Source organism: Paroedura picta, chromosome 6 (genome assembly GCF_049243985.1).
Source record: "Paroedura picta isolate Pp20150507F chromosome 6, Ppicta_v3.0, whole genome shotgun sequence".
NCBI lineage: Eukaryota > Metazoa > Chordata > Lepidosauria > Squamata > Gekkonidae > Paroedura > Paroedura picta.
Window position 1 is genome coordinate 128,394,907 of NC_135374.1, and position 15,907 is coordinate 128,410,813.

The 15,907-nt window shown below is 47.9% G+C and overlaps 1 protein-coding gene across 3 annotated transcripts in view; it reads left to right on the forward strand.

The window, feature by feature from the left end:
• Positions 1-6,998: 6,998 nt before the first annotated feature.
• The window catches only part of TDRD3 (tudor domain containing 3), a 139,347-nt gene continuing 130,438 nt past the window's right edge, over positions 6,999-15,907 (forward strand). For all 3 annotated transcript variants that reach the window (XM_077344125.1, XM_077344126.1, XM_077344127.1), the window contains exon 1: positions 6,999-7,183. In XM_077344125.1, coding sequence (XP_077200240.1) covers positions 7,143-7,183 — 41 coding nt within the window. In that variant the 5' untranslated portion in view covers positions 6,999-7,142. The remainder of the gene's footprint in view (positions 7,184-15,907) is intronic.

Consider the following 15,907-nt stretch of genomic DNA (forward strand, 5'->3'; position numbering starts at 1 on the left):
GATGGATTTCCAGAAACCTTGACTGAAAGGTGGGCTATAAGTCTCAGGAGTAAATAAAAGTTTTCAATGCAATTTTTATAACTGGCCTTTGCTGTTAAAAAAAAAAAAATCCTCTTCACAATCTCTGTTTGCTCCGTACTCCCCTTTGCAAATGAGTGACTGTAATGAATGGAATTCACTGTCAGTGTGTTTCCAAAGAAGACCCCCCCTCCCCTCCCCTCCCCCCCCTGAATATGCAGAGAGGCATAAAATGAAACTTCCATAGTCTACAATTCATGTAATAACACCGCTTATGACAGATGGATGTTGCTGTTACGCTGGGAAATTGCTGCATAAATATACAAGGAAAGTGCAGGATTTAGACATAAATCCCTGTCACATTCAGATTTCAAGATGTGCTATAAATGGCTAATGCAAGAATAATTTTCTTCTCTCTTGCATCAAGCCCTAGTACGTAAACTTGGCTTCCGATTTAACAAATGCTACAATGTTTTTTACAACCCTTGTCTGTTTTCGTTCAGCAAAGTAAAAGAGGAATCAAAATTAATTTTAACGTTGCAAAGCAGGTACATGGTGGCTGCCTCTCTCACCCTCCTCACACCTTTCCCCCAAGGAACTCCGAGCAGCCGGCATGGTTCCCCCACTGTTTACGTTCCCAACGACTGCGCAAGGCAGACTCGGCCAATGGGGAATGGCTAGCCCCAGGTCACCCAGTGAGTCTGGCAGCTGAACCGGGGCCCCAGGGCTCGTAGCCAGTCTAGCTACTCCATCACAGTGGCTGGACCAATGGTTCTCAACATTCCCCCAACCATAACATTATGCAAGTGTTCTTTCACTGACTAATGATTGTGTATAAATTGGTTATAAATGGTATATAAATGGGCGGGTGCCCTCAGGAGGAGGAGCAAGTGGTAGGCTCCTCCCCCCCCGCCCAAGCTGCTCATCCTGCCGTGACCCCTGTGAAAGGGTCATTTGACCCCAAAGGGGTCCCGACCCCCAGATTGAGAACAACCGGGTTAGACTCTATAAATCAGAAGCATTTAGTGCAGGCTTTCTCAACCAGGGTTTCCTGAAGTGAATGAAGCTTGCTTCTCTCTGTGCTTTTTCTCTCTTGAGCAGGGTAGATTATATTCAATTTTAAAGCTCAAATAGAAACTTTTCTGTGCACTTCAACAGGCCCAAAGTTTGCCAATGTACACATTCCATTGCTTTCAGATTTTAAGATGCTGTGTAGCTTTTGAACTTGCACAGAAATTTTCCTTGAGATCAGCTAATTGAAGGAAAGCATGGTTTTCCAGAGACCACATTCTGACCTTTCGGCCCTGCTCCTGCCTGGGGGTGCCCAACAGCAAAGAGCAGAGAAATAATTTGGCAAATCTCTACACTGAAGCCCTGGGGTCTCTTGGCGGCCTTGGAAGGGTTTCCCGAATGGGTGGGAGTAAATTCATTTTTCATATATTTTGTAACAACTGTTAAACATTTCTCAGGTGATATGACTATATACGGTCATATCGATCCACTCCCCCCTCCCAAAATGGTCATGGTCATGATAGGCCTTGAGGGGGTGGGAAGGGGAAGGGTCGTAGGTGGGCATGTACACATCCATGTTTCCCAACCGTATTCTGCATGATTGTGCCACTTCTGCGGTTTCCCAAAGTCTGAGGAATGTTTCAGGGGTTTCTGAATGGCAAAAAGGTTAAGAAAGGCAGGTATATATTTTACTTTGGCCTGATCTGTTTTCTTAATTCATTTATTTTTATTTGGACCTTCTTGGTTAAAAAACTTTTTACGATTGGAAAATGCTGTAGTAACATTTCATTAATTAATTGACTGCACTGACGACACAGCTAAACAGAACTTGAATGGAAGAAGGGGGTTTAACAGTTTTTAATGTTTAATGTTTATGTTTTGATATTAGCTATATGATTGTTTTTCCATTAATGTCTGCACAGAAGGGTAGTATATAAATTAAGCAAATAACAAATAAGTCATAAATTTGAATGCCTCAACCAGGCATTTGGTTGAGGCCAGGCTGGTGATTCCCCATGGTGAGTTACCATCTGTGACTCCCATCCATCTTACTTTTACATCTTGTTTTTTACATTCTGTTTTACGATCAGGCACCTGGCTCCCATCTTTTGGATACCAGTATTGGCCCTGGGGGACGACCAACAAGGCTGAGTATTAAGGGTTTTTTTTAGAAGGCTGGAGACTAGGACTATGATGCCATCTGTTTGTTGTTTGTTGTATGGGCATTTTAGGGATTATACTGTTTTATTGTAAATCGCTGCGAGACGGTATTCCCAAGAGCAGTTGTATATAAATTAAATAAATAAACAAACAAACAAACAAATGAGTCATCCCTCCTTGCAAGAGCGCTTGGGGTGGCTCACAATGTATAAAATCACATTTAAACATAATAAAGCAATTTAAAAAATTAACATCTCTTTTTATTCTGCAACCCGCTTTGTCTTGTCCAATTGCCCTTCTCCGTATTGATGGGTTTCATAGGCTTGGGGGGGGGGGATCAGTGTGGGGACAGACACCAGGGAAACAGAACATGGAATGGGAAATGTAGTTTTCATTCCACAAAATTTCTCTCTCTTTCTCTTTTTTTTGCATGTCTTTGGCCTATCGTGGTCTGAGTGTCAGAAAAGGGAAAAGATAAACAACTAAGGAGGAGCAATGAAAATGGGGACCATATTTTTGACAAATTAAACTGCAAAAATGAGCTCAAAGGCGGCCCTGGAGTCCCTTGGGATGCACAGATGCCAGTAAAGCTCTCTGTCACAGTGGGGGGGGGGGGGGGGCGGGAGAACGGGACAGCAGTTGGTGCCGGTATAAATATAAGGCAACTTTAAATGTGCAAACTGTCTGCCAGATTGTAAAAATGTTAATGTAAGATCAGCCTCTCGCAATATTGTGTTTATGTCGTGGTACAAGTTGCTGTTAAGTAGAAAAACTGACATCTGTTAGACAACGGAAAGAGAAACACTTGGCAAACACGGGGTGTCATTTCTTGGGAAATTAGCTTTAATACAACCCAAGCATCAAACAAGATTTACAACGCTCCCATCTCTCGCTCTTTTAAAAAAAATTTAATTGCTTTGCATTTTTGAGTAAATACATAAATAAAACACATATTTTTACATCTAAATGGCTGCCTTATAAGAATGAAATATCCATATGTACACCCAGACAATATAAGCGATAAAAGAGAAAATAAAAATGATATTGTGGCTGTGAATCAAGGCAGTGTGCGGTGAGCTTTTGGTGTTAACCGGCTGCAAATGCGTGTTCCCCTATTCGACACAAGCATTAAAGGTACGGAGCCAGTGCTATAGCAACAAGCTTCCCAGCTAAGCAAATCCGTTTAAGATCACGGTGGGTTTTTTCCTCCCTTTGGAGCTCTCTTAGGCCATGTTGACAGTCGAAAGGCAAGCCATAGCAGACATCTAGATTTGTATTTAGGGTTGTCTTGAGAAATTAGTGAAGATCTGAGGGGGAAGCCTGGAAGGAGAACTCTGCAGGAAAGGGAAATCACTCCAGGACTTCTGCTTCTTATTGAGTCTATAGTATACCATTTCCCTCATAGCCTTGCCCCACTAACAACCGAGGATGGCTACCAATCTTCATGGCAAGGAAACGTCAGGGCTAAAATCACACTCTTGGGGTTCTCTCCTGAGTTCCTACTGAGTATAGGATATGATCAGCCCAAAGAAGTTGTTAAGCAGAGAGTGACTGACATAGAACGCCAACAGGACCTAGCTAATCACCCATCTTTCATTATCAGGGAACCCAATAGATACTCATCTTTCCCTATGACATATCTGGCCAAGCTTGAAGTACCTAGTCATAGGAGGGCCTTCACTTTGGCACGCTGTGATGCCTTCCCTTCGGCAGTATTAGAAGGAAGATATAGGAAAATACCCTATATCGAAAGGAAATGCACCTGTGGCTCTGGACATGTAGAAACCATGGGACATGTTCTCTTTCAATGTCGATTCTATAATAAGATTCGAACTAGTCTAATTCTTCCACTGCTAGGCAGATTCCCAGGACATTTAGGATAATTTTACATATCTCTGTTGCTCACAGATATAGATAATGATGCAACCTATAGAGTTGCCAAGTTCTGAGCAGCAGTGATGAAAATTCGTAATAGAATGGCCTGTTTCAAGTGAACTGGACAGCTGTGTTTATCTACCTTATTATTGTTCTATTTTGTATTGTTATGTTTTAAGATGTTTTAATTCCTGGTTTTAATGGATGTTTTTGTATCATCTTGTGCTGGGCTATGACCGTAATGAAACTAACTGAATATACTCTGAGCAAAAGTAGTTTGCAACCTTATTGACAAAGGGCACAGTGACTACCGAAGACAGGCTGAGTAGTGCAATGCCGACAAACTGGACATGATTGATTCATCCCGGTCCTTGCTTCCAGTAACATTTGTGGAGCCACTCAAAGGCCGCCCAAAATTGACGGAGTAGCTAGATATGCCTGTGGAGAGAGCTGAACTCAGCTGCTATTTGGAATGAGTTTATGCTTGCTTCACAGATAACTAATGGGGCATTTATCCATGTAACCCGCACTCTTAGGAGGCATTTCAAGAGGCACCAAACAGAGCCATAGAGGAACTGTTGACATATTTTCCAGGCTTTGAGGAAGTGACGTCATCTGGCCACACACCCCTGACACACCCCCTGGCAGTGAGAGGAGCCTCAGCTGGCAAAGTCCAGGGCCCCTCCCGTCCTCACCCTATCCAGGCCTGTCATTGGCCACATTGGGTGGGGTAGGTTGAACGGCCCGAACAAGGGGAGATTTATTTGAAATTAAACCTTTTTCTTTCTTCTTCCTTCGGAGCTGGAAACTGCGTGCACAGGGTTGGAGGGCTCTCCCCAGCCACCATTTTGAAAATCCCCATGCAGCAGTACCACTGAGGGGTCTCCGTATGCCACTGCAGTGCCACGGTTTGGAAGCCCTGGCCAAGTTCCCCACAAATCGCAGCATAACTTTGCTCACTGTGTTGCCTCTTTCCTAATGCCCTCAGTCTATGGCTTTATTTATTATATTTATATACTGCCCTCCCCTAAGAATCATGGCGGTTTACATACAACAGGGAGCAATACAGATAACTCAGTAGTTGTAACAAAAATAATACAATAGACAGAAGATTCAAGAGCCTCTTGTAGCGCAGTGGTAAGCGGCAGAAGTGCTGTCTGAAGCTGTCTGTCCGTGAGGTTGGGAGTTCGATCATAGCGGCCGGCTCAAGGTTGATTTCCATCCTTCCGAGGTCGGTAAAATGAGTACCCAGGATGCTGGGGGGGTAAAACGGTAATGACTGGGAAAGGCACTGGCAAGGCCACTCCATATTGAGTCTGCCATGAAAATGCTGGAGGGCGTCACCCCAGGGGTCAGACATGACTCGGTGCTTGCACAGGGGATTGTTGTTGTTATGTGCGAAGTCGTGTCCGACCCATCGCGACCCCATGGACAATGATCCTCCAGGCCTTCCTGTCCTCTACCATTCCCCAGAGTCCATTTATGTTTGCACCTACTGCCTCAGTGACTCCATCCAGCCACCTCATTCTCTCTCGTCCCCTTCTTCTTTTGCCCTTAGTCGCTCCCAGCATTAGGCTCTTCTCCAGGGAGTCCTTCCTTCTCATGAGGTGGCCAAAGTATTTGAGTTTCATCTTCAGGATCTGGCCTTCTAAGGAGCAGTCAGGGCTGATCTCCTCTAGGACTGACCGGTTTGTTCGCCTTGCAGTCCAAGGGACTCACAAGAGTCTTCTCCAGCACCAGAGTTCAAAAGCCTCAATTCTTTTGACGCTCGGCCTTCCTTATGGTCCAACTTTCACAGCCATACATTGCAACCGGGAAGACCATAGCCTTGACTAGATGCACTTTTGTTGGCAGGGTGATGTCTCTGCTTTTTAGGATGCTGTCTAGATTTGCCATAGCTTTCCTCCCCAGGAGCAAGCGTCTTTTAATTTCTTTGCTGCAGTCCCCATCTGCAGTGATTTGGAGCCCAGGAAAATAAAATCTTTCACTATCTCCATTTCTTCCCCATCTATTTGCCAGGAGGGGATACCTTTACCTTTGACAACAGACAATATAATAGAACAGTAGCACTATCGCATACTGATGGCCCTGTGGGTTGGACGAATCGGCAGTGGTTCCCATAGGGTTGCTCTGGGGCTAATGGGAATTCCCTCTGGGAGCTCGTTCCACCAGGTGGGGGCCAGGATGAAGAAAGCTCTGGCCCTAGGGTGCTAGTAGTCTGGCTTGGTAACAGTGGTAAAATGCCTGCCAGGGTAGTGCCATGATCTGAGCCTCAATAGAGAGGGAGGCATCGAGAATCACACCCAGGTTCCTGGTGGATTGGGCCACTGATAGCTGCACTCCGTCCAGGTGGTTAGGCGCACTTCCTCGCTAAGGACCCTTCCTGCCCAGCCACAGAACCGCCATCTTTGAAGGGTTGAGCTTGAGCCATCTTGGCCCCGCTTCCAGACATGTGGGGGGAGAACAATGGAGGTCGTCCATCGGGAGGAAGAGCTGGATCTCATCAGAATACTGGTGACAACCTAGCCCAAACTTCCACACCAGGTGAGCAAGAGGGTGTATAAAGTTATTAAACAGGCTTGGAGAGAGAACACCTCCGCAGTTTGGCCAGCCCTGTTGTGTCCTGTTCTCCCTAAGGGGCTTGCCCTGCCCGGTGCCTCTTCGGACTAGACTGCTGCACAGAGCGCTGCACGGGGCGGCCCAGGCCGAGGCGAGGTGACGCAATGGGGCGCGAGAAGGGAGGCGGGCCCATCGCCACTGCCTCGCCTCCCGCGCACGAGCGTGAAGCTGCCTTGCTTGCAGGATCCCCCCGACGAAGCGGGCAGCGGCTTTGCGCATGCTCGGCCGAGCGAGCTTGCAGTTCCCTCCTCCGCCCACCGGCGGCGGGAGAGCGAGCGGAAGGTGCGCCGAATCTATGGTCGTCGTCACTTCCTGTCGCGTGCGAGGGCCCGGAGGGAAGAGGCGGGGCCGAGGCCTCCCTGCGCCGCCCGCCTGTCCGGGGCCCTCCCCTGCACCCGTGTGTGGCGCTTCCCACGTCGCGGGCCTGACCCGTGTCCGGCGCGGGGCGCGGCGGAGCGATGGCCGAGGGAGCCGGGCCGGCGTTGGGCGAGGCGGGCTGGTGAGCGAGGCCGGGCCGGGCGGGCCGGGGGGGAGGCCGACCGGGGTCTCTGCGGGACGCGTGTCTGTCTCCGTGCGCGCGTACACACGTTGCGGCCGCGCGGTGCCCGGTTGGCGGGGGGCGGGGCCCTGGGCACGTGGGCCCGTTTTGGGATGGGGGGGTGGGATGGGGGGGGTGGGGCTCCTTCCAGGGGGCCGGAGGGGGCCGCAGCCCGGGGAAGGGCCTCAGGGGCTCAGGCAGGCCCTGGACGGGGCTCCCGGCTGAAGGGGCAGGCGTGGGGGGGGGGGCGGCCTGACTCCGCAGGAGAGCCGCCCTCGAGGGGCCCAGGGTTGCGGGGGGAAGCTTTGCGGGCCCCTCCCTGGCCCCGGCCTCTTCAGGGGAAAGGACCGGCGGGGGGCGGCGGTGGAGGAGAAGACCCCCGCGACCCCTTGGTGGAGTAGCTGCTTGGCACGTGGGAGGTCCCAGGTGCCACCTCTGCCAGGCAGTGGGAAAGGCCTTGGCTCAGTGGGGAGAGCCTGTGCTGGACATCCCAGGTTGCATCATCCCCACCGAAGAGACCTCAGTGGCTCCACATCTGCTCGGCATGCCGGAGCTCCCAGGTTCCATGTCCAGTTAGAACGGCCAGGTACTAAGTGCGGTGAAGGACCTCAGCCTGAGACGCCAGAGAGCGGCTGTCAGACGGAGTAGACGGCACCGATTTTGATGGGCAGAGTATGATCCGGAATAAGGCAGCTCGAGGCCGTTGGAAGGGCCAGGTGGCAGTTGGTGGGAAAGGCAAGTGCTGGAGATCTGTTGCCAGCCGGAGTAGACAGTATTGGCAGGGATAGACCAAGCGTAAGGCTGAATAGGAGGCAGCTTCATGTGTGCCCTACTTGGCATGCAGAAGGCCCTGGGCTCAATACCCCAAATCTCCAGTTAAAAGGATCAGGTAGTGGATAGATCAACTCCTGGGGCTGCTGTGGTGGGCGGACTCTGTGCTATTGTAACCCATTGAGGAATATCCCCAAGTCCCCAGGAATTCCCCAGGAGCTGGTAGTCCTAAAATACAGGAAAGTCACACCCATGCATTGCACTAACCCTAGGGGAGAAAGAGGGCTTGGATAAATGGGGCAAGTTGCACATTTAGGAGTCGACAGGTTGCAGTAACACAAGGATTAAGCTGTGCACCTGAAAATATACTTCATCTGTCCCCTGCCTTTAATGTGTACTATGGGCTAACTGGTTCAACTTTCTGTGTGTGTGACAAAGAGAGAGAGAGAAAACTTGGTCTCTTCCCTAAGGACGGTTACATCCCAATTATTCCACAGTGGGTGGGGACAACGACAAAATGACAAAATAACATTCACCGTGTGTGCTGTGAGGAGCAGCTCTGTTTTGCTGAGAGTAACAAGCAGAAGTCAGACTTCAACTGTAGAGAAAAGGAGCACAAATTACTGTCCTAGACATGTGGTGGGCATGAGGAGAAGATAAGCTTTTTCAGAGTTCCTCAGCATCATTATTTCCTTGAAAGTAGAGTTCCCTTTGCACAGTGTGTTACAGGTTATGTGTCAGCTTTCCCCTCTGGCTGCATCGGCCTGGAATAGCTGATTTGGATGCTGCCACGCACAACCCTAGTTTGGACCTGCCTTTTAAAGCTCAGGTGTCCTGCTTGTTAGATTCAAGTACCCACCTAGAAGAAGCACCTTAATTAAGGTTTGCTTGTAGACTTTTGAAGGGGAATTTTTGCTTCCCACGAGCCCTTATTGGTGACAATTTTCACATGAAGGCACTTTGAAAGCACTTCAGGAGCCCTCCCTTGGTGCACATTTTGCTCTGTGTTGAAGGACTGGTGTTAGGTCTCATGTCTTCAGGGTCCTCCTAGTGCAAATGCAGGTGTGGGGAACTGTGGGGAGGCTTCCTGGATTTATGGCCCCTTGTAGTTAATACTGGTTAGTTATACAATTCGGTTGTTCTCGGTGCATCTTTTCAGTAATTCCATGGAGACAGATCAAGATGGGTGGCCTTGTTAGTCTGTCTGTAGCAGTAGGGAAAACAGCAAGAGTCCAGTAGGGTCAGCCACCTGCTCCTGCCCTGATTTGCTTGACCAAGGTCCCAGAAGTCTCCATGGGGACTTGTCCTAAAGTTGCCTTGCTCATCCCCCTGCCTTTCTGTTCCCATACTCTGAGCCATCTGGCTCCCTATCATGTTATCTTGGCTGTTTCCTTCCTGCCCGGAGGTGTCATCTGTAAACTGTACTACTCCTTGATGGTAAGAAATTTGAGATTTGTGTACAGGAGGGGAAAAAAAATCTGCCTCTTTAATTCTTCTAAGTTTTCCTTTGCTTTTGTCTTTGGCAACATAGAAGTCTTGTGATGCCATTTGCTACCTCTTGCATAAAGTACTAAGCTTCTAGCCTGAACTTTGAGTTTGCCTTCTTGCCAGGGGTTTGCCACAGAACATGACAAGTAGCACCATAAAGACTAACAAAATTTCGGGCAGGGTGTGGGCATGAGTCACTGATCACTTCTTCATATACTTCAGAAAGCTCCTTCCCTGCCACAGATTTTATTAGTGTTTAAACTGCTACTGAGATCAGTAAGCAGTGTCCATGCTGTGGAGCAGGTTGAGGGAGAATGGGCTTCGTGGCTCAGGACCAGTGGGTTGCTCGAATAAAGAGTTCTTGTGAGTTTGGAAGCTTGCCCAGTATTACGTGTCACTGGGTTGATCCTAACAGAAGGTGCTACATGGATTGCATTGCTGGCCTTGTAGGTCAATCTGGCTAGTTGGCTTCTTGCTGGGATCCCTCTATGCTGGGATTTCATTGCTGATACTTCCAGAGCTGCTTGTTCATAAGTAAAGATACTTTGTTAGTCAGAACTGAATGTGGCTCCTAATGTTAATTAATCTTTACAGACTCTCTAGTGGGAAATTAAAATGATTGATACTACTTTGGGGATCTTCTTATGAATGTATAAATGCTGACCACACGTGAAGCTGCCTTCTACTGAATTAGAGCATTGGTCCATTAAGGTCAGTATTAGATACACAGTCTGGCAGCAGCTCTCCAGGGTCTCAGGCAGAGGCCTTTCCCATCACCTGCTACCCAATCCTTTTAACTGGAGTTGTTGAGCCTGGGGCCCTCTGCATCCCGCAGAAGCAAGATGTAGATAAACTGGAGTGAGTCCAGAGAAGGGCAACGGAAATGATGAGGGGTTTGGAGGCCAAGATATATGATGAACGGTTGAGGGAGCTTGGTCTGTTTAGCCTGGAAAGAAGACAACTTTGGGTCATTGTAGTAGGCAGGTAGTTGTTGTGAATTTTCTGCATTCTGCAGGGGTTTGGACTAGATGACCCTCAAGGACCCTTCCATCTCTGATTCTATGATCTGCCTCTTCCCTTAAGGCTTCTGAATCTTGACTGTTAAAGTTTTCTCTTGGTCACATGTTCTTTGAGGCTGGTCTCAGTTGTTAGGTATATGGGGATATTCTTAACAGGGTTTGGCACAGGGGAAAGGAGGTATGGGGGCTGTATGGGGGTTACCCACCCTTGGCTTTTAGAAGAATGGGATGCAAATCATTTTCATCATCGTTTTATTTGCCAACATTTGCTGTGTTTGTAGTAAAGAATTGTCTGTCTGTTCCAGATTCGAAAATGTCATGATATTTTTCAAGGCCAATGAAGTGTAGTGGTTAGTGTCAGGCAAGGATGTGGGAGACCCAGATTTGAATCTCCACTCTGCTGTGGAAGTTTGCAGGGTGACCGTGAATCAGCTGAATCTTTTCTGCCTAGCCTTCCTTGCAGGGTGGTTGTTAACATGAAGCAAAGAAGGGAAAAATACTCTTGTAAGTGAGCGGTCCCCAACCTTTTCCTGGTTGAGGACTGCTTCCGGGGTTGGGGGAGAGCCGGTGGCCCAGGCACTGCGCATGCGTGGAGCTGCCACACATGCGCGGGCCGTGGACCGGGGGTTGACGACCCCCATTGTAAGTCACTTTATGGCCCCATTTAGAAACACAGAAGAGTATAGGTGTATAAATAAAAATGTGATGTTCAAATATGGAAGCTTGGTTTTTATGTTTACTGACTTTATAGGAAACTGTATAGTAACAGGAATGTTTCAAAATATTGTGTGTTTATCTTTGAGGCTGCCTGGTTCACTAGTATGTTAACCTATCCAGTTGTAGAAAACAAAGTCACTTGAAGTTAAGGAAACAAATGGAACTTGTTGAAAAATCAGTAGGTCTTAACATGTAGGTCTTAACATGTAGGTCTTAAATCAGTAGGTCTTAACAATTTTTTCCAGGTCAGCTGAGTGTGGGTTTGCTAGGAAATTTTCAATCAATCAATCAAATAATTTTATTGGCATAAGCTATAAAAATATTTAAATAGGTATTAAGATAAAATTCCAATTTAATTAAATACAAAATACTTATGAGGGCTAAGTGACTCATTCATTGATCTTGATAGCATCAAATTGCTGCCCCACACACACCTTTTCGATGGCGCTGCCCCGTGGCCCAGCACCGCACGCCATGGAGCCTCCGCCTCTACAGAGGCCTTCCTGCTTGCGGAGCCATGCCACCCTCTGGCTGCCCGCCGGCGAACCAGGACCTCCCAACGGTCCTCACCGCCACACTCCCTTGCTGTGCGGCAAGGATGTCCTGCAAGTGCCCAGCTGCCGCCCTCTCTGCCGGCCACCAACCCTCTGCATGCCCGCCGCCACTCGCATGCAGCGGCCTGGCCGCCGATGACCTCTCTGCTAAGGCAACCCTCACCTCCAGTACATCCCCCCCCCTTAGCCCGCTCTCCCTGCCGCTGTCCACTAGCGCCCATTGCATTCCTGAATGCAATGGGCTTTTCTGCTAATATAACAATAAGTTAACGTTCAGGAAATTAAGCTGTCAGGATGTGCTCTGAAATGAAAGCCAAAGCTTTATAGTGTCCAGCCACGGACGACTAGCAATTCCGAGTAGACTGGGTTTGAGACAAAGAGTCATATTATATGCCACACGTCTGGGTATTCCAAGTGGATGGCAAAGGATGGTGAACTGGAGAGACTATTGGAGAGGCTATTAAAGCCCCAAATGGAGATGCCATAGAAAAGAAATGCAAGGCGCTTGGCGGAGTATAATCTTTTTCAGGCTGCAGACCAGTGGAGGGGAGGGCAATCTGGGCGCTGCGCATGCGTGGCAGCACATGTGCATGTGCGGCAGGTCTGCACATGCACGTTTGCGCCATGCGTTTGCGCTGGCGGCCGCACTTCCCTCTCCCCCCCTCCCGCAGAAAGAAGCTTGCCGGGCCGCAAGCAAATCGGCTGCTTTGGTGGCCGATTTGCTTGCGGCCTGGGAAGTTCCTCACTGCGGGGAGAGGGAGCCGCAGCCCGGTGGTTGGGGGCCACTGCTCTAAGAGCATTTCTGCCTATTGCGGTGGACCGCAGCCAGATTTGCCAGCCAGATCATGTGGACTTTCTTAGTGGTCCCCCATCCAAGTGCTAACTTGGGCACGACACTATTTAGTTTCTGAGATCTGAAGAGGTTGGGCTAGCCTGGGCTATCAGGGTCATGATGACATGTACACTGTGTGACAATAATCACCAATGCCAGAGATCATCATGGTCGTTTTTGGCAGGTGGATGAGGCCAGTACAGTTCTGCTCAAAATACTGTTCAAGTCTGTTCAGTGAGGCTTATCACCGATTGATTGCATTTATAGAACTGCCCCTCTTGGCACAGCAGCCTCATGGTGGGGTACAACAATTTAGAACAATAAGACAATCGATAATTGATTTTTGGATTACTCCTGGGAAAGTGTTCTAAAAATTGCACTGCAGGTGAACTTCCACAAAATAGGTGAATTTGTGGACTTCTGAGCTGGGGATGTAATGAAATGGCACCCTTCAAACTTTTCTTTTCGAGTATTGGCCCCTTAAACTCACGAAGCTGCCTTATGCTGAATGAGTCTACTCAGACTTGCAACATCTCTCCAGCATCTCAGGTAGAGGCCTTTCATGTCACTTGCCACCTGGTGCAGGTGCTGGGGATTGCCAAGCAGGTATTCTTGTACTGAATCGCTTTACCCTCTGAGCTTGCTGTTCTTCATTGTTCTCTGGCTCCAAATGAGAAGGATGGTCCTGCTAATCCTTTGAGACTAGACGAGTGGGCAGAATAGGATTTGAACCTGGATCTGATGGAGCCTAGTGACACTCTGACAGCTAAGCCACCCTGTGACTCTTAATGTCAAACTTAACCATGCATCTAATATTTAGGAACAGTGCTTGGATAATTTGTTTTAGGTGGGTCATGAAATATAGTATTCACAAATACTCTGAATATCCAAAGTAGTTGTATGTGTGACATTTATAAAGGTGAGAATAATTAAAGAAAACTATAAATACACCTTTTAGAAGCAACGCCAAAAAATGTTGTGCTTATCATCATGGGGGATTGGAATGCTAAAGTAGGAAGCCAAAAGATAACCGGGATAACAGGCAAGCTTGGCCTTGGAGTACAAAATGAAGCAGGGCACAGGCTGGTAGAATTTTGTCAAGAGAATACAATGGTCATAGCAAACACTCTTTTCCAACAACCCAAGAGACAACTCTACATATGGACAACACCAGACGGTCGACACAGAAATCAGATTGACTATGTGCTCTGCAGCCAAAGATGGAGAAGTTCTATACAGTCAGTAAAAAGAAGACCAGGAGCTGATTGTGGTTCAGATCATCAGCTTCTTATTGCAAAATTTAGGCTTAAATTGAAGAAAGTAGGAAAAAGCACAAGACCACTAAGGTATGAACTAAATCACATCCCTGACGAATACACAGTAGAGGTGACAAATAGATTTAAGGAATTAGATCTGATAGACAGAGTGCCTGAAGAACTATGGACGGAGGTTCGCAACATTGTCCAAGAGGTAGCAACTAAAACTATCCCAAAGAAAAAGAAATGCAAGAAAGCAAAATGGCAGTCTGAGGAAACTTTACAAATAGTTGAGGAGAGAAGGAAAGTGAAAGGCAAAGGAGAAAGAGAAAGATACACCCAATTGAATGCAGAATTCCAGAGAAAAGCTAGAAGAGATAAGAATGCCTTCTTAAATGAACAGTGCAAACAAATAGAAGAAAACAATAGAACAGGGAGGACCAGAGATCTCTTCAAGAAAATTTGAGATATTAAGAGAACGTTTCATGCAAAGATGGGTATGATAAAGGACCAAAATGGTAGGGACCTCACAGAAGCAGAAGACATTTTAAAAAGGTGGCAAAATTATACAGAGGAACTATGCAAGAGCAAGCTTAACATCCCTGACAACCACGATGGGATAGTCACTGACCTGGAGCCAGATATCTTGGAATGTGAAGTCAAGAGTGAGCTTAACATCTTTAGGAAGTCTTGGCAACAATAAAGCCAGTGGAGGTGACAGCATTCCAGTTGAACTATTCAAAATCTTAAAAGACGGTGCAGTAAAAGTGCTACACTCAATGTGCCAGCAAATTTGGAAAACTCAACAGTGGCCACAGGATTGGAAAAGGTCAAATTGCCAACATACGCTGGATCATGGAGAAAGCTAGGGAGTTCCAAAAAAAATCTACTTCTCCTTCAGTGGGGCTGAAGTCATCCAGGCTGGTTAGGTCACGCCTCTGTTCGCTCAGGTAGGGCAATTGAAATGCAGATTTTTGCAATAGCCCCCCTGGTAACCAGGAGCCTGACTCTCCAGTCTGAACTGCCCTACTGCTTAGGTAGGAGACCCGAGCCCTACTCTAGATCTCAAACAAAGAAAGAAAACAAAGATTTTTATAAATACTAGGTTAAAGCCATCAGAGCAGCAGCAGCCCTATCCAATTTAAATAGAGACATAGTCATCTGGATAGATGATATGCTCAAGTCACCCGAGTTTTCAACTCTGACGGCAAAACAGGCCATAACAAAGATCAAGCGAGCGGCAGAATTTGCAGCGGACACTTCTCAGGACGCAATACAATTCTCTGACAGAGCTCAAGCACACAATGTGACAGTGCGTAGAAACATGTGGCTTAAGTACTGGAGGGTGGACCACATCTCCAAGAACACATTGTCAGCATCAAAATTCTCTGGCCGATTACTCTTCGGGGAGTCAAACCTGGACAAAGTCTTGGTGGAAACAAAAGAAAAGAAGAAAGCCAGACTCATCATCCAGACTCATCATCCAACAGGCGCGACCGGGACAACAGATTCAAACGGCACTCTTTTAGCCCATATCAACAACCTGCGAGATCCAGGGATTCAAGGGACTTCAAAACATTTCGATCCTATAAGTTCTGCCCAAAGTTCAACCAACGCCAGAACCAAACCTTCAGAGAGGAAAAGGGACAGCAGACAAAGAAATATTCCACCTGACTTCCTGGTGGGGGGCTGGCTCCACTTCTTTAAGGAGGAGTGGAGCCACTCCACCTCTGACAAATAGGTTCTGGGCATTGTGTCAGAGGGTTACCGGATAGAACTCACATCAAAACCTCCAGATCACTTTGTGTGGTTTCCTAGTCCAGTGGTCTCCGGCCCCCAGTCCGGGGACTGGTCTGTAGATCAGTTGGTACTGGGCCGCGGCTCCTCCTCCTCCCTGGCTGCTGCCTCGGGGGCTGCCCTGCCACTCTGCCGCTGGCTCACCTTTGGTGCTCTCCAGCGGCCACCATGGCTGGGGCTCCCTTGAGATGTTCCAGCGGGCAGCTGGAAGTCAGGGGCGCCGGCGGGAAAGCAAGTGGAGCAGGGGCTCA